We start from the raw sequence: 24,798 nt of genomic DNA on the forward strand, positions 1-24,798 counted from the left end.
GCTGAAGAAACACTTGGTGTGTGCAGGACCTCACTCTTCAAATGGCCAGAGACCAGTCAAGCAAGGATTGTCATTATTCCCTCAAAATCTGAAGTAGCCACACAAGCCCTTCACGGCAAGCTGCTCCCATCAGGACCCAGTCCAAAACAGACTGGGAATAAACAGGACTCTCATTCTTACTTAAATACCTGTGGATGCCAGTGATTAATGCTGCACCCATGGTCAACTTCTCCCTGGTATAGGCAGTCAGAGAGATGAACAAGAGACTTTGTAAACGGCTTTATAGCGTGGAAAACCTTGGGTTATGGTAATAGCTGATGTTTTCCCCAGTATGCATCAACCTGACTAATTTCTTTCTATATTTGTAGCCTGCATGTCCTCTAACCACTCTCATGCCACAGCAACAATAACAAGCTGATTGCTGTAACATCACAACCAGTGTTAATGGCAGCATGCAGATGTATTGTTGTTTCAACAATAGCAGGGGTTTCATTTCTAAAAAATACTGTTTAGGTCTTTTATTCTAGTTACAGACATTATCTTTTTGTTTTCTGAACTTTTAGTGAGGGAGAACTAACAAAGTGCTTTATAATGTTTTCTGTTTAATGGTATTTGTGACAAGCAGGACTGAAAAGCAATACAAACAGAAAGAGAGATGATTTTGTTTTCAGCTCTCATTTACTCAGAATTCCTTAATATATCCTTCTACATGTCTTACATGTTGTAACATTTTCCCTTTCATTTTTGCTGAAAAGAAAACAGGAAAAGAGTAGAAGAAAACACTACCCATGTGCCTGGTGTGGGTTTTTTAATCTTTTATTGGCTTAATCAGTTCTGTTGCAATTGGTGAATTTTGTTTCCTATCCCCAAGACACAAAATTCTGGGTTGTTTACTTCTCCTTCTCTTAAGTTTCAGTCTGTTGCTAGACTGCCTTCAACAGCTCTGAGAGGCTGACTGATTGTCCAGAAGGACAATGCAGGTTTTAAAAATTGCTTTTTGAATTAGAAGGTGTCTGGTTCACTCTCATGATGCTGCACTGAAGACGTGATCCAATAGAAATCAGCCCTGCCCAGTACCTTTCATTATATATTTGTCACTGGAGAGACATATCTAGTTTTATTAACTTCCAGAAACTTAAGGCAAGGTTTTAGCAGTCTGTGCTAAATATTCAAGGAGGAGTGGGGAGAAAAATCAATGGCATGTGTTTAAAATTCGCAGTCTTCTCTGTGCTGAGCATGTGTAATTCTTCATTTCAATTTAGGACTACATATTCAGCTCCAGCATCACAATGAGACATTGCTGAGAAGACATGTCTGACACTAGCTCCCTAAAGTGAGCAAACAGCCCCCTGCATGGATGCTGTTAGGAAAAACATCATAATTTGCCAGTTGTTTGGGTTCAGACCATGAAGAAAAAGGAAAGAACTGCTGCTGGTGTCAGGGCCAGGGAAGGAATGCTGCGTGCACTCTGGTGGGGCTGAGGAGGGAAGGGACCACTGTCTGGCCTCCATCTCACTCCTTTTTTTGGTCCATGGGTGCAGGAAGGGCTCATCAGCTCTGAATACCAGATTAACCTGGGTGACAGGTGACTTTGGTAGCTCTAAGGACTGGAGACAGTTTGTAAGATTTGCGTGTGCTGGCATGTGTGTGGCTTGTAGTCCTACTGCTCTTCCTCTGTGAAGGTGGCTGAAGGTAACCGTCTGTCTTTAACAAGACCCTCACAGTGAGCCACCTCTATGGCAGGGGCAGGAGAGGAGCAGGGATTCTACCTGTCTTCCTCCCCCCTGCCCAGTCTGCTGGAGACTCCTGGCCCCCTTTGCCAAGCTGGACCTCTCACCACCATCACTGCTGAGATATGACCAGCTCCACCTCTGCATCACCGTTAGTAGCACTCCCCAGCCAGCCAGGGTGGCATATGCAGATGGCTGTCATATACCAGCCAAAAATTGAAGTTTATACTTTTGCCTCCTTTTCAGGCTTTTCTCTCTTTGTCTCCCTTCCCCAATTCTGCCACTTCATTAATTCAAGGTATTTTTTCCAGCAGAGTTTATACATCTCCTCTGACTCCTGTTTTCCTTGTTCTGTCTGTTACAGGATTTCAGATTATCACCTACAGGGCAGATTCAATTCTACTGCCTTTTCACTTTCTTTTTTTTTTCTTTTTTCCCCCCAATAGGAAATCAAACAAACACCCTATCAGAAAAAAAGCATCCTACTCAGGTTTTCCCAGGTGGAAGGAAAGGCCACAAGGTTTACAAAGCATGCTATGTCTTTCCTTTCCCCATATTATGAGCTCTTCAGGAAGAAAGCTGTATTTTCTCTCTTCTATACTATGAAGTATATTACTGGCCCCATCAAAACTGTGTATCAATTACAGCAGTTTCCCCTCCAAAAAAGGAAATGGGAAAAACCTTAAGTTTGCATGGGAAAATTTGCGCTGAAATATTTTGTTCCTAAGAGACATTCTGAAAACCAATTCATAGTGGTGTTTCTTCTGGTTGGTAGCCAAAATGAAGGCAAAAACCTTCTCAGTTTAATTTGGTAGAGTTTGCCTAACACTACAATTAGTAGTAACTTAGTTACTTACTACTACAGACTTACCAGTACAAAACAGACCAGAAATTTAGTGCCATTTTTATTTTGTTAATGTTTGATACAGAAAATTAATGATATTGTTTTATTTAATCCTATTCCTTATATCGCACCCAGCTCTCTAAAGAGCACAGCCTAACACGATCTTCTGTTGACCTATTTTCACAGTGGGAGCCCACCCACAGTGGAATGATGGCTCCCCATGGGATAATATGGTATGTCCACCAAGTTACAAGAGGACATAGCACTTAGCTATCCCCAAGGACACTGGCTTCCCAACAGGACCTTGTTAAGCACTGGGCTTTTAGTACCACTGCTGCTTTGATGCCTCTCATGCCAGGTATAAATAACCTGCAGACAAGGCTGACATGAAGCAGCATGAAGTAAGTGCCAAATGGCCAAATCTTGTACTTGGAACAGGAGTCACATTGACTTGTATACACCGTCCCATCAACCTAAATGATTGCAAAACTGTCAAATAACAAAAATCAAGCTATGCCATCCACTCACATCGAAATCCTGGCTCAGCAGAAGGCCTCTGCACACAGCCCTAGGGACAACACCATGGGACAAAGCTCTTCCCCTAGCACAGCCACGAAAGGCTTTGATCTCAGCCTCTGAAACAGCAAAGCACTCGTTTTGTTGTTTGTGGATAACGCTTTAATCCACCGAGCGAAAGCTGGACATTGCTCTCTTTTATTCTGTCCATACACAATTGCAACACTTGAAAAGAAAAGCCCCTTGCCCCCGCCCGCATACCCACTGCTCCTCTGAATTGCTGACGCATGGACAGGCGGCCCTAAGGCGGGGCCATTGGGATTTATTTAGTTCACTGCTGCAGATGATGCCTTTAGTGCCACAAACCACCCTGGAGACAAGTCCTAATCATCTGGGGGGGTGATTATGTTCAGTTCTTCCTCCCCAAACCCCCCAGACATAATTCAGATCCAAACTGGAGAGACAGGCAGGCACGCAAGAGGGGACCCCGGCACCACACAGCCCACCAGAAGCCATGTACAGGAGCAGCTTCCTCCGCGAAGTACGCAAGGAGAAATACGAGCGGTCAGACGCCTATGATGAGCTGCAAGGCTCCCCCGAATTTGACAGTTTGGCCCAAGCCCGGGGCCTGGAAAACCTGCAGGAATTCAGTGAGCGCTTCACCAGCTACATCAACCGGGCACGTGTGCTGGAGCAGCGCAACGCCATCCTGCGCAAGCAACTAGAGACCTTCCAGCGCATGGATGAGCTGGTGGGCTTGGATGAAGCCTTCGCTGGGCAGATCGAGTTCAACCGCCAGAGAATGCGGGAGCTGGCGTCCGACCGAGCCAAGCTGGAGCGGGAAGAGAAGGACTCCCAGCGCACATTCGATGAGTACCGCAACAAGTAAGGCTTGTGAACTGAGGAAGATAGTTGGTATTGTTCCCATAGTTAATCTTTGTATTAAGGGTGGGCTTGGTGTCACTGCCTGCCTCTTGTGCACGGGTGGTGCCTCTCCGCGTGTATCAGATTGTAGTTTAGCATGGCATGTAAGCCCATGGTGAAAAGCAAGGTGCCATGATTTCGGGAGCTCCAGATCTGCATTTTGTGGTTTCACTGCTACTAGAGGGGAAATTGCCCTCTTTCTTCCACGGCAGCAGGTCCTCGCCATGGCACACGTCAGTTGTTGTTGCTCATTAGTTTTAAGAAGATTGTGCTCTGAGCTGCAAAGAAGGAATAACCCAACTACAAAACAGACAGCTCAAAGCACGTGTTGTGTCTGAGCAGCACAGTTTCACAACCCCAGACATCTCCAGAAATGTGTGAGGCATCTCTGAGAAACTCTTATTTAAAGGCATTATGAGGTGCCTGGGCCAGTCTGTGCCAGCCACTATGGATGGGAGATTAAAAGAAAGTAAATAATTATTTTCCTGGTATGTGAAATTTTCTTAATTGCCCTTCTCTTCTTCCTTTCATCCTGTTATTTCCATCTCATGCTACTAAAGCAATAGCTGTAGGAACAGGTTTTCCCTAACTTCATGTCTCTTTAACCTCAGTGGCACCATAAATCAAAGAGCAGGAGCCTTGGGGGCTGAGGCATATGAGTGCCTCCAGACATGAGTGGTCCCTTCCCTTCCACAACAGGCGATGTTGGTCATGGTGCTTAATTAATTACACAACAAGGCTTGGTGAGTGTTGCTCACAAAAGGACTGCTCACAGGAGAGAAAGGACTTGGCTTCCTGTTACTTATGCGTCAGGTTTCTTTCCCTGTAAACATCTACCTGGCTAGTTCACCCAGGAAAATTTGGCAGCAGGATGGAGGCTGAAGAGGAACTTTTCATCCTCTTCCCCACCAAAGGGTGAGGGGTAAACTCCATATAACATGCTTTAGCTTAGAAGCACTTCTCACTGGCAGTGATGGGAAGGAAAAAAAATGAAATGTTTTCAACAAATGCAGTCTTGGTAGAAATGCAGCCACTCCCAGGCAATGCTCACCACATTCACCAGAAACATTTTCAATAAGTCAGAAGGTGAATTGTCTGGAGCACTGTCCTGCTGTTGCAGAAATGTGAGTCCCTTAAGACTTCATCCCTTGTCTCCATCACAGACTTTCTGTCTGACATTGCCCAAATTATGTGATTTTTTCCATCTGATCCTCTACCGATTTTCCCCTCTTCTGGACTAGTAAGTGTAAGACTGATAATGTTTTCCTTTTCTGTCTCTGATCTTTCTTCAACTGGAAAGAGCCAGAAAACAGATGCACGATTTCTGACGTTGAGGCCATCTGTGTCTTTAGGCCATGGTCTGATGATGTATCACTATCAGCAGCCATACAGTCCTAATGCACCCTCACCCTATCCTCCCCAGCCCTGCACACTCCTTGGCGCATGCTGCCTCATCTGCCGTGCTGCCACAGCTATTCCTGGGGCCAGCCTGAGATTTGAATCAAGAAAATGAGCCATTGTTAAAAAAAAAATTTAAAAATAATGTCTCCAACCCAATTCAGTGGGCTGTCATGCAAACAACCCACAGGGGCTGTGAGCTGCAGCAGAGCTATAAAAATGCCAAGCCCTTCTCTCTCTTTCTCATCTGACAGCAGAGAATAGCCCATCGGGATGCACTGAGACCTAATGCTCGAAATGGTCAGGTGTCCATGATGCCCTGACTCAGTGCCAGTGAGTAATAAGCACCTGATTAGGCAGTTTTGCATTCCAATATTTATGAGCAGGAAATTCAGCTATGAGCCAGTGCTACAATTTAGCTGTTGCCTCTGATACTTGTTCATCCACTTTTATCATGGGGTGTGCATAAGATTTTGACTAAACTAGATACTTAAATGTCCAGCTGCATATTGGTTAAAAATATATGCAAAATGTATGGAAACATACAGTGCTATGATATAGCTGGGCAAAAATGCATTATCTCTGTGTGGAGTATTTCCGGCAGGGGAAGAGTCAGTGCAGTGAAAGACACACCTCCCTTTTTGATTTCAACAACTTGCAAGAAAAAACTGTCAAAAAAAAAATTAGAAAAACCTGGCCAGAAAAAATTAGGTTGTCCTGGTTACCTTTTAATGGATTCCTGCATCCACGTGAGCAGTTTGTGGATTAACTGACTGTATAGTTCCCCAGCAGCAGGATTAGCAATCTGACACAAAGATAACTTACTTTTTATTGCAGTTGCTTTATGCAGGCTGTAAATAGGTGGGGAATAACATAGGACATTGAAAATCCTGGAGGTGGCGGAGGGGTGGGGGTGGGTGGGGGGAACACCTGGAGAAGGGGGCTGCGCTGTTTAAAAGTGAGATTTAGGACCTGTTACAGGGGTAGTTAGTGAGGATTTAGGAAAAATGAATGGTAGCTGGTTCTGGGATGTTCACTCATCAGCCCTAAACAAAAGTAAAAAGGAAACTTTTACTATATCCAAGCCAACAATGTTGCAATTTAAAAATTAAAGATACATAAGGCTATTACAATGGAAAGGTGATGGCTGCTTTTTAACCAAATTGCCTACAGTTTCCATCAAGATGTGAATTTTGAGTTTATTTTTTTCTCTTGGGAGCTGCTGAATTTGACCTGAAGACATACAGGAAATTTTCTTCAGAGTCTGAAGAAAATTGGTTGGGTTTGGAGTTGCAGGCATTGAAACAAGGCCAGTGCTCTGACACTGTGTACTCTGCCTTCTCACCCTGTTTCTCACTCAAAGCCATCCTTTTCAGCCTTTTCAGCTACTTAAACTTGTAAATAAAGGATTCTAAACAAAATATGGGAGGAATAATCTTCTGTGCTGTGTTAGAGCCTTGCCATGCTACTGAAACCAGAAGCATTCCTGTGCTGAAGACCTGCTCTCCTCCCTGGGTCTGCACTCAGCCGGCAGTGTGAGTTTCTTGCTGCATTTTGAAACAGAAAACATCTATCTTGGCACACTAGGATTAACAAACTCTCTTAGAGTGGAGCATTGTGTAGCAATTAATTGACAAATGCCTGTGTCCTTCACTAATACAAAGAATTTTAGCTTTTGCAACCCATTCTTCTACTCACATTCACAAGTTAGGAAACAGATTTATATCTGTAAGTAAACCTTTTAAAGCTATGTTTATATAGATAGACCTTTTAAAGCTACATTTAAGCAGTAGGGCCTGGATCTACTGGGTCTGTACAATTGAATGTGCGTGAACCATTGTAAAGTAGATCTTACATTAAAATTTATTTTTAAATTGTCTGTAGTCACATTCATAGCTTTTCACGTTAACATGAATAATTCAAACTCTGTACCAGTGGAGAATTCTTTCTCTTGAAGTTGCAAAGAAAGCATAGCTAGGAATTGTTTGGATGCATCTCATAAAAAGACTAATTATGCTAATTTTATTGAGCATCATTGTTACAGCAGTGTTGTATCTGGCTGTGGGAAAGGACTGTATTTCTCTCTCCATGATATTAGGAAAGATGCTGACACCCAGATTTTAGTGCCCTTGACTGAACAGGATTAATTAACTTCAGAAATTAAAAGTCTTGCTAATCGATTGTTTCATTTAAAATTCATTCACTGCTAAGCTTGTGGGGTTTGCATAGAGTATGATTCCCTGATGTCACTAGACATGGCAATTGGCACTGTGTTCTCCAAGCTGTGCCGCATAGTGATGCTCTGATGAGCTGACACGCTTTAGGGCCACTGGAGACCCAAGACCTGTGAGAGAAAACAAAAACAAGTAGAAAAACATGATAACTGGGATGTGGGGAGTAGTAGGGACTCCATCAGCAAAGCTGTCTTCAAGCCCTGTCTGCGGGAGCGGTTGTCTGTGCACTGCTGCTGCTTCTCTGGTGATAGGGAGAGCTTTGTCCTGCTGCAGCTGCAGGTGAGGAGGTCCTGCCTGTCCTCCACCCCCTCCTCAGACTGCTGAAATCTGGCCCTGTGGCTGTCAGCTGCTCGATAGCATGATAACGCAGGTAACAATCTGTTCATAAATCAGCAGAGTGCAGCCCTCATAGGGTTCATCCTAGCTTTCAGGGTATAAAACATAAGCATTATTGGCCTGTCCACCATCCTCGTAAGACCAGCATTTGCAGTTTGTCTTCTCTTTGTCACCCAAATTACTGCTGTCTCTATCAGGAAAAGGCCAGTGAAGTGCCTCAGGGAAAGTGAAAAGGAGAAAAGTAGGAGAAAAGTTTAACCTCAGCTGTCAGCAAGCTAGGAGGCTTCATATATTGCTGGAAGAGTTCATTGTAAGGGTCAACAGAGAGGCAGCGTTTCTCTTTCTATTAAAGACATGTACTTGACACCAAATTGAATATCTGACCACTGAACATTGTGAGGATGTATTGTGACTGTTTTTTCGCTGGAGGGCAGCTAGCCCTTCCACCGCAGTAGAGGCAGAGTTTGAAAAAAAAAAGGGCCTTGCTCTGGCCCCATCTTTTAAGAGCAAGCACAGCCTGTCTGTCAGCTGGGGATGGGCAAAGAGATTTACAGTGCTGCTGGAGCTGTGCTACCCAGGAGGAGAAACCAGCCCAGTGATGGGCTTCCCTCCTGCGTGCCCGATGCTCTCACAGGGTCAGTGCCCTGAACTGCAGTGGGGCTCAAGGGGCTTAATGAATACCTGTAAATCTGCTAGTGCCTCAACAGAGAACTGCTAACCTGTGAGAGGTAAGGTGATGGGGACCTTTACAGCTCTTATCTGCCTTTGTTTGATTCTGGCAGCACCCTCCACTCTGTTTTCTGTTTCTTTTCCACTATGCAAAAAACAATTAATATCGCTTTTTTTCTAAGCAGTCCAAAAAGTTTTATTGGATTCCTAAAGCTACTTGACTACCTGAGGTTTGGGTTCTTTTAAAATGAAGCAGATGAACCTGGCTCTTAAGGTCCAGGAAAGGCTGACCAGCAATCATCTAAGAAAAGCTTGATTACTTTTCAGTGTGTCCAGCTAATTACTTGAACATTGAAATCTGTTTTGAAGCATAACAGGGCTGCAATTTGCCAGCCATTGCACTTACATAGATACATTTCAGCAGGCACAGAGGCATCATGAGGTCTCTGAAGCATTTTTAAGTGGTCCTTAGCCCTTTTGCTCTGAGCTTCTGGAGTAGATTGAACATCACTTAAAAGCAATCCTTCTTCAAAGGATAATCACACAATACTAACTCTCTAAAGGCTGCCACGTGGATTTATGGCTGTGTGACACAGCAGGTATTTCAGTTATTTGAGAATGAAGGGAAATATAGCTGAATATTGCAGTCATTGAGAGAATTTTTGAGTGAGGAACCAACAACTAGGCAGATTTCAGCAGGTCTGAATGATGTTAGGGCTAAGGTTTAGACCCTGACCCTATTGGATGATTGTATATTACTAGGAGTGTAAATCTAGACTTCTATTATAGCTGTATATTTGATTTTCACAAGCTGCCGCAATCTGCTTCATTCTTGCTCAGTTGTTGAAAGTATCTAAGTTAACAAAGTGCTTATTGTCAACTGCACAGGAAAATTTTATAAGATAGATAGAAAAATGATTGGAGGTGAGCTGCTTAATAACAGAAACAAAGACAGTCTTGGTTTTGTTTCTGAACAGTCTTAGTTGTATCCTTGGAAATCAACCCTGTGTTATTACATTTTGACAAAAAGACATTGTTTTATTTTTGTCAGAAAACAGCACTTCAGCTGAGGAGGCCCAGCCATTTGAAGGAGTGATAAAGAAATAAAACCTCATCATTTTCACTTATTTCTTTGCTGTTCATGGTAAAAATTGAAAACAGACTGGTGAACAACCCTGCTAATATTACGGGATTCCAGAAGAGGGGAATATTGGGAAACCAGAGCACCAAGTTGACTCCATTTCTTTGTTCTGCTGAGTTCTTCCTTTTTGGTCCTGCTCAGTTCATGAGTTACCCTATCCCTTCAGCTTTTCAAGACATGTTGAAAGAGATGAGAATAACATTGGCTGTTCATCCTTCAGGAGATAAAAAGAAGGAAGCAATATTGACCATTATAACTTGATCCCTGATCTGTTCAGTCTCGGAACTGACCAGTTCCCTGTTGACTGGAGCAAGTCCCTTAGATGCCACCAGTATATCTGGGCTGAATCGATGATTTCAGAAGACAGACAAGGGCTTATGTTCACTTCTGAATTTCAGCCAGTTCATGCTTGTGTTGATATCCATTGCTTGTACTGAAAATGAAGGGCATTCACCATCAGAGTTGACTTATCTCCACCATGAGAATTTCTTGTAGAAAGTAAGAAAGTGAGAGCTTTTAATATATCTGTATATCTATTATTTTAGGGAAAGCAAAGGGATAAACATGAATAGACAGTATTTATGTGCTTTGGCACTGTCAGCAGATAGAGTTTGATAAGTCACATGTTCAGTACTGATGACAGTCTCATTGCCTTGTACTATAACATGCTTCTGGCTGTGTTTTTTTTGTTTTGTTTTGTTTTGTTTTTTTTTTTTTTTGTTTAATGGGTAGATAAACCATATTTCCTAATAAACATTTTATATATAGTTTATTTAAGGAAAGGAATAATCAATAATCAGCAATTAGGAAGTTTTGTAGTCTGCAGCTAAAAGGATTTTATGGAAAATAATTCTATCTAATATACAAATACAGAGCCCTAATTCTTAAAGAACATGTGCCATTTCCTCAAATCATATATAAACACAATATATCCATTGTTTGCTCAGTACAGGAATATGCACATTATGCATTTGTGGACATTTTATAAATGCCTAACAATACTTGGCTAAATGCTGTCCTTACCAAGACTCACATCGGATTTTGACCAAGCAAAAATATGAATTACTATTAAAGACGACATAAAGTTTGATCCATCAAAGCATCCTAATACAACATTATTCATCCACAGTCAATATGTGAAATTGCAACCTTTGTGCTTAATGTGTGTCATGAAAATGCTCATTGGAAAACATCAGGTAGGACAGAGAACCAAGTACAATGTAATTAAATGCTACTGTGCCAATGTAGCAAATACTCAGTAACAACTGAGATGGCTGTCACTGTAGTACAATGACAATCGAATATACTTTTATTGTAAATTATCTATTCTTGGGCTTTCTGTGAAAAAGTGGTAGCAAATGTGTGGCATCATTGTCTTCTGCGACATAAGTTGAGGACAAGAAGTTAGTTAATTCTGGAATTACTGTCAGAATATCTGGGACCAAAAAAAATGATAATGTTAATACATAAATAAACCTTCTGGGCCCTTTCAAGATTCATATTCTACTTAAGTGTGAAGCATATATTGTCCATAATAGTGCAGATGAAAATGTCATTTGCAGAAGGATGAACCATTGAACTTCATCTCCTTTGTTCCACTTGCAGATATAGAAATGAACGTGAATATCAGCAGAGGCTAAAAGAAACCCTTGAACGCCTTAATAAGGTAAGCCTGGAAAAATGGAAAAGGGAAGGTCTTTATAATTTTTTTCCTTTGGTTTCATTTACTACAGAAAGCTGCTTTGAAGAAACAGTGGGAAGATCAAGTGTCAGAGCAAGACATTTATTGTCATTATGCATCGATAGAAAGTTCTCCTTCCCCTCCATCCCCCTCCTGAATGGCTGAGCCACAGGGTGTGTGTATGCACCATGTAGTGCCCTGCTCTGTACAGTCCTGCTGACTTTGGTCATGCAGTACATGTCATCTGCACCCCACAGCCTCAGCTGTGCTTGGGACTTCATTAATTTTTCAGTAAGACCAAGGACTAGGAGGATCTACTGCATAACAGTCCCTTTAGAGCATCAGCAATTGGCTCCTGCATTCATTTTGGGACCTGGAGTTGACATGCATGTTACTTCTTCCACATCCAATGTGAATTTTGCAAATTCACCCTTACTGAAGATCTGGCATGTGTTTAGGTGCATTTAATAACTCTTTTCAACTCATTTAACACTCTTTTTTTTTTTTTTAACACAGAAGACAGTTTCTCTCTGAGCAAATTAGAGTCTACACACAGAGGTAGGAAAAGCCCTTTTTTTAGTCATACCGTGCAGCCAACACACATATCTGAGAGTCTGAAATATGACCTGAGAAAACATGTTTATTGCTAAATACCTTATAGAATCTTAGAATCACAGATTGGTTTAGGTTGGAAGGGACCTTAAAGGCCCCCCAGTGCCACCCCCTGCCCCGGGCAGGGCCCCCTTCCCCCAGCCCAGAGTGCTCCCAGCCCCATCCAACCTGGCCTTGAACCCTTCCAGGGAGGGGGCACCCACAGCTGCTCTGGGCACCCTGGGCCAGCGCCTCACCTCCCTCACAGGGAAGAATTTCTTCCTTCTATCTAATATAAATCCACCCTCTTTCAGTTTAAAACCGTTACCCCTCATCCCATCCCCACCCCCTGATCCAGAGTCCCTCCCCCTCTTCCCTGTCCCCCCTTTAAGCCCTGGGAGGCCGCTTGAAGGTCTCCCCAGAGCCTTCTCTTCCCCAGGCTGAACCCCCCCAACTCTCTCAGCCTGGCCTCACAGAGGAGCTGCTCCAGCCCCCCCAGCATCTTCGTGGCCTCCTCTGGCTCCACTTCACTTGAGCAGGTCCGTGTCCTTCTGATGTTGGGGCCCCAGAGCTGAACCTCCTTCTCCTTTTTTTTTTAATACAGCTACTGTATTAAAGTATATTTAGTACTGATGTTGTGGCATGAGAAAATGCTGATTGTGTCCAAGTCTTGAAGTCTGGTGTGTCTCACAACTCCTCAGTTCCTTGCAGGATATGGTTAGACCTTCCCAAGACAAACCCTCAGCCTCAGCTTCTCATTAGTTTTCCAAATAAAATAGAAGTCACAAAACCCCCTGATTTGTTCCTTTCACAGTGAAACACGAGGAATATTTATATTGAGCTATACTTTCCTAAACTAATACCATAGGAATAATAATAGTAATAGTAATAACAACAATAGCAACAATAGCAACAACAACAACAACAGCAACAGCAACAACAATAACAATAACAATAACAATAACAATAACAATAACAATAATAATAATGATAATAATAATAATAATAATAATAATAATAATAATAATAATAATAATAATAATAATAATGATACAGTGGCTGAGAAAAGATAAAAATTAACTGACATATTTAGGAAGCTTCCAAACGAGGTCTGTGAAACTGAGAAAGCCTGATTCATCCTGTCTTGCTACTAGCTTTCATCTGAGTGAAGAAAGTTATATTGTGTCTTTTCCTAGTTCTATTTTTCACAGTTTATCCTTCATCTATATTGGGAAACAATTATGGGTGGATTAAATAGAGATTTTTTTTTATTTCCCCACTACAAATAACAGGAGCTGTTCTGCTTAAGCAGTCATATCAATGATATGCATGTTTTATATTAAAAAAAATAAGTGAGTTTTAGCATTTCTGTCTCCAATGATCTCTAGATATCCTGCAGCAGTGCTGTTTTACAGTGTGCTAGCAAGGTTCTTGGACATCCTGCAAGTTCTTAAAAAATATCTGTGGAGGCCAATATTTCATAAGGCGTAGCTGGAACTGGTGGGTCCACCTTCATGGTTCTTCTCAGCCAAACTGTGGCTAAAGAAAAGTGAATGAATTTGACAACCCCAAGCACAGCTGACAAGATCTTGAGCTGTGGGGGGTGTTTTTATCTCGGGCTGTGTTTGGGCTGCCCCTGGGTGCCCCCGTTGCAGCAGCTCCTTGTATTTGGGCAACAAATGATGGAAAGACCATCACTGGTTTTCTGTACAGTGTCCAAGGCATAGCCTGAAACCTGTGTGTGCAGATGTAAGCTCATGCCTTTTCTGACAGATGAAGAATTGATTTGGAAACTCAGCAAACACTAGTTCTGGAGAGCTTGAAGGGATTTCTCTCCCATGGTAAATGAAAATGATGCTTCAGCACATGGATCAACTTTCTAGAATCAGCACCTAAAGCAGAAAGGTTTTTAAGAAGTTGAGTGAAGAGTAAAAACTGCAAAGTTCAGAAGAAAATGTGTAGGCACTGCTCTCATACATGGCACCATCAATAAAGCTAGTCTATGTGAAAGCAGGGAATAAAGGCAAAAGTATTTTTCCCCTTTGAAGGAACATGTGGAAAGCCAACAGAGGCTTTTGCCTATTACGTGCAGAAATATTTGCTTATCAGTATTATCTAGGGGCCTGGGGGCTTTTTTCTGGCTCCCCCCCAAGCCTCCCAACATGGCCATTGTCCTACTGATCTTCCTCTCAATAGGGAGGCAGAGGAGTGCAGAAAAGCAGAGGGCATTCCTGATGACCAGCTCTAAATGTGCTGGTCTGGATGTGTCTGAATCAGCCACTGTCTCACAAAACAGAGAGACTGCTGGAGAGGTCTCTGTCTGGGACGCTCAGCCGCATAATGAGACAGCTAACATCTACACATTTTTGGAATAGCGCGTGCTGTGCACATGCAGAAAGAAAAATCCCCTTCTACCAGTGATGTGTTGCACTCATATATTCCAGTGGTTTATTTGCAACTCGTGATCCACTCACTGAGGCATTTTTACAGCAAGTAATGGCACATAGCTAATTTTAAAGGAACACCTTTAATTTTTGTTTTCTTTTTACACATTGAGTTAAATGCAGAAATCAAGACTTTCTTGAGGCAAACTGCAAATTGGCAGAAGAACTTACAAGTTTTGTATAGTTGCAAGGAAGATTCAGTTGAAAAGGTACTTTCTCAGAAGTGATATTTTACAGTATTAGTGATAAACTTAACCAAGAAGGCATGTGTTAAGTGGAAAAATAAGACTCTTCCCTTCACAATTATAGATTTGTAAAATAAGTTGTCAAGTTCCATGGAAATTATTCTATTTTCAAGGGTTTATATTAAATAACATAACATAGGAAAAATATAAATTAGTCCTTTTTTACAGAAATTGAGATTTCACTGGATTTAAATACCAGTGTCACTCATACCTATGTACTCTGAGATCATGATTTCTAGTCAAATGCCTTGTCCTCTGAATTAACTAGACATTATGAACTTTTGTCCTTACAAATCCCAATGTATTAGAAACTTCTGCAGCAAGGTGATTTTTTTCTGGACTTGCTCATTTTTATTTCCAGAAATGGCTCAAAACTGTCAAACATTTGTGATATTTGAGAACACACCAAAATGAGTCAAAATCCTTTGGAATATCCTGGGTTTTTTGATAAGAGCTTCTTTACTGACGATACTAAAAAGGAATCAGGATACCTCAGGTCCTGTCATAAACACTAGAGAAATCAATGCCTTTGTTGATGACATCTGTTTAATATTCATGTACCATTGCAAGCTTTTAGCGTCAAGGACTGATATTTCATAACGTCTATTACTTGGGTCCCAGCATTCAGAAAGCATATGGTAAACATATTTTGACAGTGCCACTGCCAAACTGTATCATAAATTATATTTGTGCAGAAAATCAGTCTGTACAGTGGGAGAACACAATGAATAAGGTGTCTGTTGTTTGTTGGTTTCATAATACTTTTGTTTCTCCCAGTAGACTTTAATTCTACACGCAGGCTGCTACGCATGTACAACAACCCACATTATGGCTAAGGGGCTGCTGTGTTTTCAGTACTCTAGCCATACGTACTGACTGTGCCACATGTCTCTGCATTGCAGGAAGCTGATGAAGCACTGCTGTGCAACCTGGAGCTGCAGATTGAGTCCCAGTTCCTGCAGGATGACATTAATGCCACAAAGGACAGATACAAGAAGGTAACTGGCTGAATTTGCCATCTTCTTTAGCTCTTCCTTCTAGAGACACATGTGAAGCCTTGCCCTTCTCCATGATCTATTCCAGTGGCAGATTAAAACAAATCCCATTTGTGTTCTGGTGGGTAAATACAGCACTATATATATTCAGAAGGCACAACAGCTGCAGTGTGGAGGTCAAGCCCAACAACTGGATGACTGCAACCATCCAAATTGACTCCCTCAGAGTCCAATGCCTATAGCTGTAGCAATGTCTTGAATTTTTTGACCTGTTTTCATACTTCAACCCAACATGCTGGTCAAGCTGTCTTGTATTTCATGCTAAGATGTTACTGCTTTTGTGAGAGGGGGATACTCGGTTTTCTGGGCCAGAGCATTCCAGTTTATCAGCAGACATAAGCCTGTGTCTGGCTGTACAATTATGCTGCAGCTGACTTTAACACATGCAGCCCCCTCCTCCTTCCTGGGAGAACTGTGAGGCTTGGGATCAGGCCATTGTCCCATCTTCGCTGCTTTTGAAAGAAGAGGCTCACTGTTTTGGGCCATGTCTAAAAGTATTTGTGGTTCTCATTTTCAAAATCTCCTGTGAAATCAGAAATCACAGAATCTTTAATTAAAGCTATGAACTATCTTGTCACTTATGCCTGTAATGTACCCTCAGCATGTTGAAACTGTTAGCACACATGCACTCAAAATCAGGTCTAAAACCACATTCCAAAACCAAGTCTGAACATGAACTGAACTTTTATATGCTGAAAGAAGGAAATACCTAGGAATAAGCCCCAGAAGTGGAGCACGTTGAAGGGAGTATCTTGCTATGGCATTTTCTGATGAAAACATTTTTTACTTCACCACAGAACCTTATGGAAATCCAGACCTATGTTAATGTTTTGCAACAGATCATCCAGACAACTCCTCGTGTGTCCCCTATAACCACTGGCATATGTGAGGTAAGTATTGGTGTTGGTAAATACATGCTGCTGTAAGTAAGAAGGAGACTGCATTTACTCCTAAAACATCCCAGATGCTCTAACTCCCGCTCCAAGGTTAGATGAAAATCGCATTACGCATGAATTGAATACTGAATGTGAGAGAAAAATTAACTATAGCTTTGGAAAACTGAATTGATCAGGAGAAGATTACGTTAGTCAGGTGCACGCCAGCTTATGTATTAGCCCCCAAAAATGGCTAGTTCAAAGGCAGTTTGTCCTAATTTAAACCCTGCTGGCAGCCAAGCACCACGCAGCCACTCACCCTCCCTCACCCCCAGAGAATGGGGGAGAGAGAGTTGGAGGGGTAAGGAGACTCCTAAGTTGAGATAAAACCAATTTAATAATTGAAATAAAATTAAATTAAAGTATTAATTATAATAATAATAGTAATAATAGAAAATACAAACAAGTAATGTGCAGTGTGATTGCTTACCACTCACTGACCAATGCCCAGACCGTTCCTGGCTAGCGATCCCAGAGAAGAGAGAATTCTGAAACCATGAACCCCAGAATCCAGAGTGAGCTCCCCAATCAACCCTTACCTATATACTGAGCATGATGTTGTATGATGTGGAATGTTTCATTGTCCAGTTTGGGGCTGGTGCTCTGGCCATGCTCCCCCCCCCAGCTTCTTGTGCACCTGCACAGTAGCAGGGTATGGGAAGATTTCTTAGCAAAATTGAAGTCATCAGTACGTTACCAACATTCTTCTCATATAAAATCCCATACTGAATCCAAAACACAGCACTATTCTAGCTACTAATAAAGGAAAAAAATAAATTAGCTCTATCTCAGCTGAAACTAGGACATAGTTGAAGTAGTTGTGCTTCCTGTCTGAGGAGGAGCTAGGAGGATATATGAGTATTTACAGGGAAAGTAAATCTTGTCCTGAATTGGTGAAACATGATGAAAATTTTAAAATCAAATAAATTGCTACAGACTAGATGAAAACTTGGTGTTTCCCACCAACATGCGTGGCTATGCCAAGAATGTTTATTAGTAGGATGAAGATATGGACAGCTGTATCTGTTATATACAGGGTCTGATTTCAGCATAAGCTGGACTTCTACAGTCCTGCCATCTGACATCTTTTATTCTTAAAGCCATGCCTCAGGGGTTTACTTGAGGTTTAAGACCCATCTTTTTATTTGTTTTTTGTCATTTTCTGGTTTGGTTTTGTTGGTTTTTTTTGGTTTGTTTGTTTTGTTTTTGTGGGTTTTTTTGTTTTTGTTTTTGTTTTTTTTCTTTACAGTTTATTTCCAGTAGCGGAATTTCTTTTAGCTCTTTTTAAAAGAGTGAAACATACTTTCCTGTACACACATTGTTTTCTTCCATTTAGGAAAAACTGATAGCAGAGAGGAGGATCCCTGTCCTGCAGAGCCAGCTGGAGGAATACAAGAGCATCCTCTGCCAGCTCCAGGCACAGAAATATAAACTGCAGACAGAGGTATTGCCACCACTACTTATAAACACAGCCAAGATGCTCACGAACTCTGCTGTTTTTATGGTCACCAAGTGAGAGTGCAGTGCAGGGATGAGGGCAGCAGGAGATGGAGAAGCAGCTAAAGGCTGCAGTGAATAGAAACCAGACCTGGATAATTGCCCATGGCAGGTCTACTTCCATGCAGTTGAATGTTTCTTAGTGGATAGGGTAGAGAATGACTACCTTATGTCCCCCAATACAGCTTCCTCCATGCCTCAGGTTATCCATTCGGGGTGAGGGGAGTGATACACTGGCATAAAACACCTTTAGGTGGGATTGTGGTCTCCTCCAGACAGCCATGGCAGCAGCTCTTAACTTCTTGTGCATAACTTCTTTCACTAGGGCACTCAGGGACAGCGCTACCCCCACATTTTTCCTTGGGCTCTTTCTCATGTCTGATGCTCTGGTGTAAAGGACACATGTACCCTGGGAAGGACAAGAATCAATATAGTGATAAATGAGATAATGAATCAATATAGAAAAAAGGGGAGAAAAACGGCCTGCTGCTAGCAGACAGAGGGAGGCACTCTTTGGGGAATTAATCGTGCTGCTTTCAAAATCAAATCTTCATGTCCCATTTAGAAAGAGTTTACTAATTCATTCATTCTCATGCCTTGAGATTAAAAGAATGAATTAACTTTACAAGTGGAGGTCAATGACATGGTTGCTTGTGATGGTGAAGATTGGATCTGGTGTCCACAAGCTCCTTTGCTTTCCTGTTTCTGGACTTGATAGCTGTTACCAAGAGGTTATCGACTCCACCTCTTGAGCACTAAACACTAAAGTGGTCTGTGGAAACTTTTGGTCCACTCGTACACTGTAATATAACCAATCTAATGCAAAGGGACTTAGCTCCTAAATTTAGGCTTTTAAAAGGTTTTTGAAATTCTTGCCTGTGGTGCCTAGAAATAATCCATTAGTTGGTTATTGCCCCATTAGCTTTCTGTGAGTTCATCTCTTTAAAAGCCGTTTGAAAAGGAAAAAAAACCCCAAGTGATAAAGGAACTATAATAAATAGCTGAAAATAGCACAAGAAAGTGAGAGCAGAAATATCTCATCTGTAACTCCTGCCCCTAATTTTTGCAAGTCATTTATCGCCACCTCCTGGTTGATCTGCTTTCCAATGATGAGTTGAAACTTTACTGCACAGCAGTTATTTTTACTGCCAAAGTAAAAAAGTCAAGGAAGCAAATTCAAAAGGATAGTTTTTATTAAAAAAAAAAAAAGATCCTTCCTTAACCTTCAGTGCTTGGTCTGCATGCCACAGAGAATGAAGAACAGGTTTTGTCCAGGCAAATCTTGCCAGTTAAGCACTTTCGCTCTCCTCATAAGACACTACACTGCCTGCTCTGCCGAGGCCATCCATGTGTGCATGGGGAGGGGGTCATCACGCAGCTGTTCCCCTGGTTCATGCCAATCTTGTGGTTACTGTAGAACAGGAGCCTTGGGATAGATAAGGGGAGAGGGAGGGGAGAGTTATTAGTTTTGAATAACTAAACTAATGCAGTGAAACTGCCACTGTTTTTCAACAGTGCGGCCTCACACATCATAATAAAATGTCTTGCCTTTAATTACCCTTGAAATGTGGGCATGCTGAATGCTTTAGAGCTGCTTCTTTCACCCACCAATTTTGTTTACCAGACAACCATGCTGGAGCAAGCAATTAAAAACACTCAGGAGAGTTACGACGATGAAATTCAGCTTTATAATGAGCAGATTGAAAACCTTCGGAAAGGCATAGAGGAGGCTGAGAGAACCTTGGAGAAGTACACGACTGACTGCCGCCAGCTGGTGATCTACCAGCAGTCCCTGGAGAACGAGCTGGAACGGTACAAACGTATCATTGAGAACGAGGACAGCCGGTAAGGCTGCATTTCTGGACTCTCAAAATGAGCCAGTGGCCTATTTATCTCCTTTGAAAAATGTATGTTTAAGGGCCTTTGATCCACTCAAAGCTATGGCCATTTCACACCTTTCACTGGTAGATATCTGGGACATGACACTAAATAGATGCAAAATCTGGTCAAGCATCTGCCAAAGAAAGGGTCAGATCTATTTAGAGCTTCTTCTTTCCCTATAGTCTCCTTTCTATATCCTGTTCTGGCATCAGTGCACAGAGGTTCAGAGCATATGAAAACTATTTGAACACCCTGTCTACTGCCCAGGAGTTAGTGAAGATTCCTGGGGCGTTACAGGCAGGTTGGTCTCAGATAGGGCAAATGTCCTGTAAAGCAAAGCACTCTTCACATCAAACCCATTTGTCAGGCAAGGGCTAAAAAAGGGTAGAATATAAGAAATTTGCAGGGATTTGGGTTGTGTTTAAACCTACGGAGGAGCACTGGCTCCCTCTAATGTCGACCATCAGCCTCACATGAGGAACAGAGCTGGGCCTGCACAGCAGTGCTGGTGCTGCCTGCACAGGCAGATGCAGCAGGGTCAGACCCCTGAGCACCCAAACGGCTGCTATGGGTTGTCCAGGAGGTGTAGGGGAAGGACACTCACTATTAGTAAGTTTCATAGGTGGGAAACAGATATATTCATATACATCAGTATTCAGCATCTCATCTTGGACACTGCATTCTCATTAGGAGTATCTGATTAGGGTAATTCTCAAGGCCAGAAATCAAAATGTGCACCTCTTGTATATCCACACAGGGTGTATATCCTCCCTACAGGCCAAAATATTATCTCAAATTCTGGCAAAGCAGACAGGAAAGGCCACAGATATAGTAACTGGTTTGTATATAGGCCAGACTCTCAGTTTTAATTTTTAACCCATAATACCACTGACTCCTCAAATATTTTCCAAAGAAGACCACTCAGTTTTCTTCTTGCCTTATGATGTCAGGTATATGCCAGTAACATTGTAAAGGCCACCAAATTTCATATTTTACTGGCCAGCATGTACAGCTCTTGCTGACTTCTGGTAGGCGTAGATTGACTGTTTGAACCTCAAAAATCTTCCCTTCCTTTCAAAGTCCTGTGCTAAATTACAAATCTGTTGCTATGGGTTTTAATTACTGGTGTACTTTACCTAATGGAGCATCCCAGGTTTCCTGCTGGTGGAAGCCAATCTAACTCCTGTGAAGGTGCTGTAGCTGTTTTGATTTTCCCCAGACAAGACACAGTCTCCCATCATGCTCTTTGACTCCTCACCACAGAGAAATACATTTCTTTAACTGCCACGCTTTATTTTGTGCAGTTTCACTTGCTCATAGTGGAATGAGGGTGGGAGATCTGAGCAATGCACGTCTTCTCCGGCAGGTTAAATTCTGCTATAGCAGGAACACCAGTCACGCTCTTCACACAGATCTATAGACCTGTCCAGCCTCAAGCTTCACCGGGAAGAGGTAAGTAAGCCCGTGACATGTCTTCCTGTGTTTGTCAAGAGCAACATCGTTGTATTATAAACTGCTTTTCCATTTGTCTTTCATATGAACACCAGCCATGACAGCCTGACCGCAGGCTTGCTAAGTAAATGCAACAATTTCAGCTTACCTCAGTGGGCTTTGGGACAAGCTGTCAAAGGCCAAAACCACAAGCAAAAGAGTTTCTTTGCTTCAATTTACTACTTAGGCAAAATAATAGAGCAAAGTCAAAAGGCACCTGAAACTATGGCAAGAGCTGGGGGTTTTGTGCTGACTTACGATTCGTTGTTCCACGCTTTAGTCTCTTAAATAAGAGGGGAGCTGTTTTATGGAAAGGTGCTATAGGTACTAACATATAGGATGAGTTACCGTAGCTTAAATCCAAGGCTCACTGGGGTTTTACTAACAACAAACTGCCCTGAGAACAGAGATGAACTGTCACATGAGGGGGATTTTTGGACTGCAGCTGTAATTTTTCTAAATGTTCTGTAAACCATAGCAGTTTTATATGAAATGGGTCCATAATGCCTGAGGCCAAATCCTCAGCAGCTGTAAATAACTACTGTCTTGCAAAGTATTGTTTTATACCTGCTGAAGATTCAGCCTGTCTCCAGCTACACCTCTGCTCCCTACTTGCAAGGCGAGCAGGGCATTTCATGTGCATTACTTTATCTGTGACATGGGACAAAACAGCTGCCTTGGGGGAAGCATATTAATATCCATCGGTCCCTGTGTTCCTGTAATTCCTAGTACCAACCTCTGCCTCCTTTCCTCCAGCTGTTCATGCCACGGAAATCAGTAGCCTGCCTGTGCTGCTGCTGAGCTATCACAGGGTCTGTGACTACTGACTGGCCAGGAGATCAGAAACCAGCCCATGGGCAGGGGTTCCCCCTGCCTGGGCCTATAGCTCAACATCAGTGTTCTGGTGATGCCAAAACATTGCTCCTCAGCACCACACTGCTAGCTGGGGGGCTGCTTAGCTCTGTGCCTGCTGTCTGCTTGCTGCTCCCTCCTGACACACCTCCCTGCATCTGCCCATACCCAAAACTTCTGTGAGAAGGGCTGCCTGGCTCACTCTTAGCCCCCCTGGGACACAGAGGCAAGGCATCCTCCTGGTGAGCCTGTCTTCCGATGCACCAGAAAAGCTGGTGATGGCACTCACCTTTCCTGTCAGGCCTGGACCACTCACCCAGCAACACTGCATTCAGCAAGAAAGTCTTAAATAGGACTTTTGGGTTGTTTTTTTTCCCCCTCCCTAAACCCTAGCAGGAGTTGTAAAAGCCAGACAAGCTATTTCCACTAATCCTACTGCCAGGCCATGCTTCTGTCTTTGGCTTCAGTCTCTGCCTTAGGAAATGAGGTTTCTTGTCTAGTTAACAGGGCCAAACCCTGCCATGATGCTGGGGAGAAAGCTGATGAGCCCAGCTGCAGTGCTGAACGCTCCTGCTGACCATTAATGCATGCCTGATAGGTAAACATTTTGTGCAGCTGCCTCCCTTACATGTACAGTGTCCTGTCCTCACATTGTGTGTGGCAGTGGCCAACTCAGATGCAAAATGGCTACTTGGCCAAGGGGGCCCATGCAAAAGAAGAGGCTGTTCAATGTGCTGGTGGAAGCTGTGCTCACGTTTTCTGCTGCACTCAGCTCTCCAACTGCAGCAGCTAGTGTGAGAGGCAGCTCTGGCATTTGTAGAGACTGTGTTCAGCACTGTTTGTTGTTTGCCTTATTTTGATTTTCCCCTAGATATCACCCAGGCCATACAAGACATTGCCAGTGTAAAGCCCAGACAAAAAGCTCTGACAAAGAAAATTGCGAGGAAAAAGGAGCTGATATCTAAAGACATAACTGATGGTCTCTCACATGAAAGAATGTACGAAAGAACTCTGGAAGGTTTTGACCAAGATCAGCTGGAGTTCAGGCATGAAGGCACAGTCACATGTGAATCTGGGCAGGAAGGATTAGAACTTGATGAAAAGGAAATGGGCCCAGAGGACGTACCTGATGGAGCCCAGATAAGTAAAGCCTTCAATAAATTGTGTAACATTGTGAGGGAGAAAATAAGAGTCTACAAGAGACCAGAGCCTAAACCTGAGGCCCATCCCAAAGGGCGTTATGTGCTGGTAACAGGGGAGGAAAGCTATGAAGAACCTTGCATCTTGGCCCCCTCCATTCCACCTGTGGGGGGGATCACAGTTTCCAACAGTAATGGGAAAGTGATGAACGGTGGTGATGTGGAGCCCATACTGGAGCTACCAGAACCTGATGAACCATCAGAAAAAGAGAAAGGGGCTATCTGTGAAAGGAGGGAAGAGTTTGAATTCCAAGATAAACAGAAAGAAGAAGAGAAAGAAGACATGCTTGAGTGGGGCAAAAAAGCAAGAGGAAAAATTGAGCAAACCATAAAGTATCCAGACATCTCTGATGCTGAGACAGTTCCTTCCCCTGGGCTGATAACCCCAACCGAACCAGGAGTCATTCGAGAGACAGAGTATGACCGCGAAGATAAGCAGGGCCTTTTGTTCAGGGAAGCGGGCTTGCCTGGCTCCATGAGCTACGAGAAGGTGGAGGTGGTGGAGTCCATTGAGAAGTTTTCAGACGACAGAATTCAGACGTACGAAGAGACAGCAATGATTGTGGAGACGATGATAGAGAAGACAAGCAAGAAGAAACCAGGTGACAAAAGCTCTTAAGTGACACACACACCCACCCCCTTGATAGTCAACTTGTCTGGCATAGTTATTAAATGACTTTTTTTTCCTGACCGAATAATACAGTAGTGAGATTTTTGCTGTTTGGTATGGAACAGATTGATACCTTGATGGCAGTTCTGTCTGATGTAGGCTCATCTGTGGCGCAATGACCGTTAGAGCACTCCAGGGCAACAAATAATAGGCACATCCTATGCAACTGATTTTCATGATTAGGACATGTTGAAAGTAATTATTATTACAGAACTGCCTGGCTTTCCACAGTATCCAAGACAAATGTGTGTATTCTTCTACTGCTCCTATCGCTGCCGTACGATTCCCCATCTCTCAGACAGCTGAAAATGTTAACTTGTGAAATCTGGTTCATTTAATAAAAGTTTTGCCTTCTACAGAAGATACCCACTGTGGGTTTGTGTTGCCTTTACCGCTGACTGATGGTCCGTACAAGTAAACAACAACTGACTGGGTATGTAGGAGGTTTTTCAGGGGAAGGACTGG

General features: G+C 42.7%; 1 protein-coding gene across 1 annotated transcript; it reads left to right on the forward strand.

Annotated features, from left to right (window-relative positions):
- Window positions 1-3,375: 3,375 nt before the first annotated feature.
- BFSP1 (beaded filament structural protein 1) lies at window positions 3,376-24,694 on the forward strand. The gene is made up of 8 exons (XM_032986962.2): window positions 3,376-3,975; window positions 11,398-11,458; window positions 15,656-15,751; window positions 16,606-16,698; window positions 18,080-18,187; window positions 19,865-20,085; window positions 21,488-21,573; window positions 23,336-24,694. The coding sequence occupies exons 1-8, from the start codon at window positions 3,605-3,607 to the stop codon at window positions 24,280-24,282; spliced, it is 1,983 nt and encodes a 660-aa protein (XP_032842853.2). The 5' UTR covers window positions 3,376-3,604; the 3' UTR covers window positions 24,283-24,694.
- The last annotated feature ends 104 nt before the right edge of the window (window positions 24,695-24,798 follow it).

The sequence above is a fragment of the Tyto alba genome, unplaced genomic scaffold, assembly GCF_018691265.1.
Source record: "Tyto alba isolate M040663 unplaced genomic scaffold, T.alba_DEE_v4.0 Super-Scaffold_22, whole genome shotgun sequence".
Classification (NCBI taxonomy): domain Eukaryota; kingdom Metazoa; phylum Chordata; class Aves; order Strigiformes; family Tytonidae; genus Tyto; species Tyto alba.

Coding starts and splice junctions, on each gene's coding strand:
- BFSP1 (XM_032986962.2), top strand. CDS start 3,605: ATGTACAGGAGCAGCTTCCTCCGCGAAGTACGCAAGGAGAAATACGAG. Junction 3,976..11,397: donor TTCGATGAGTACCGCAACAA/GTAAGGCTTGTG, acceptor TTCCACTTGCAG/ATATAGAAATGAACGTGAAT. Junction 11,459..15,655: donor CCCTTGAACGCCTTAATAAG/GTAAGCCTGGAA, acceptor TCTGCATTGCAG/GAAGCTGATGAAGCACTGCT.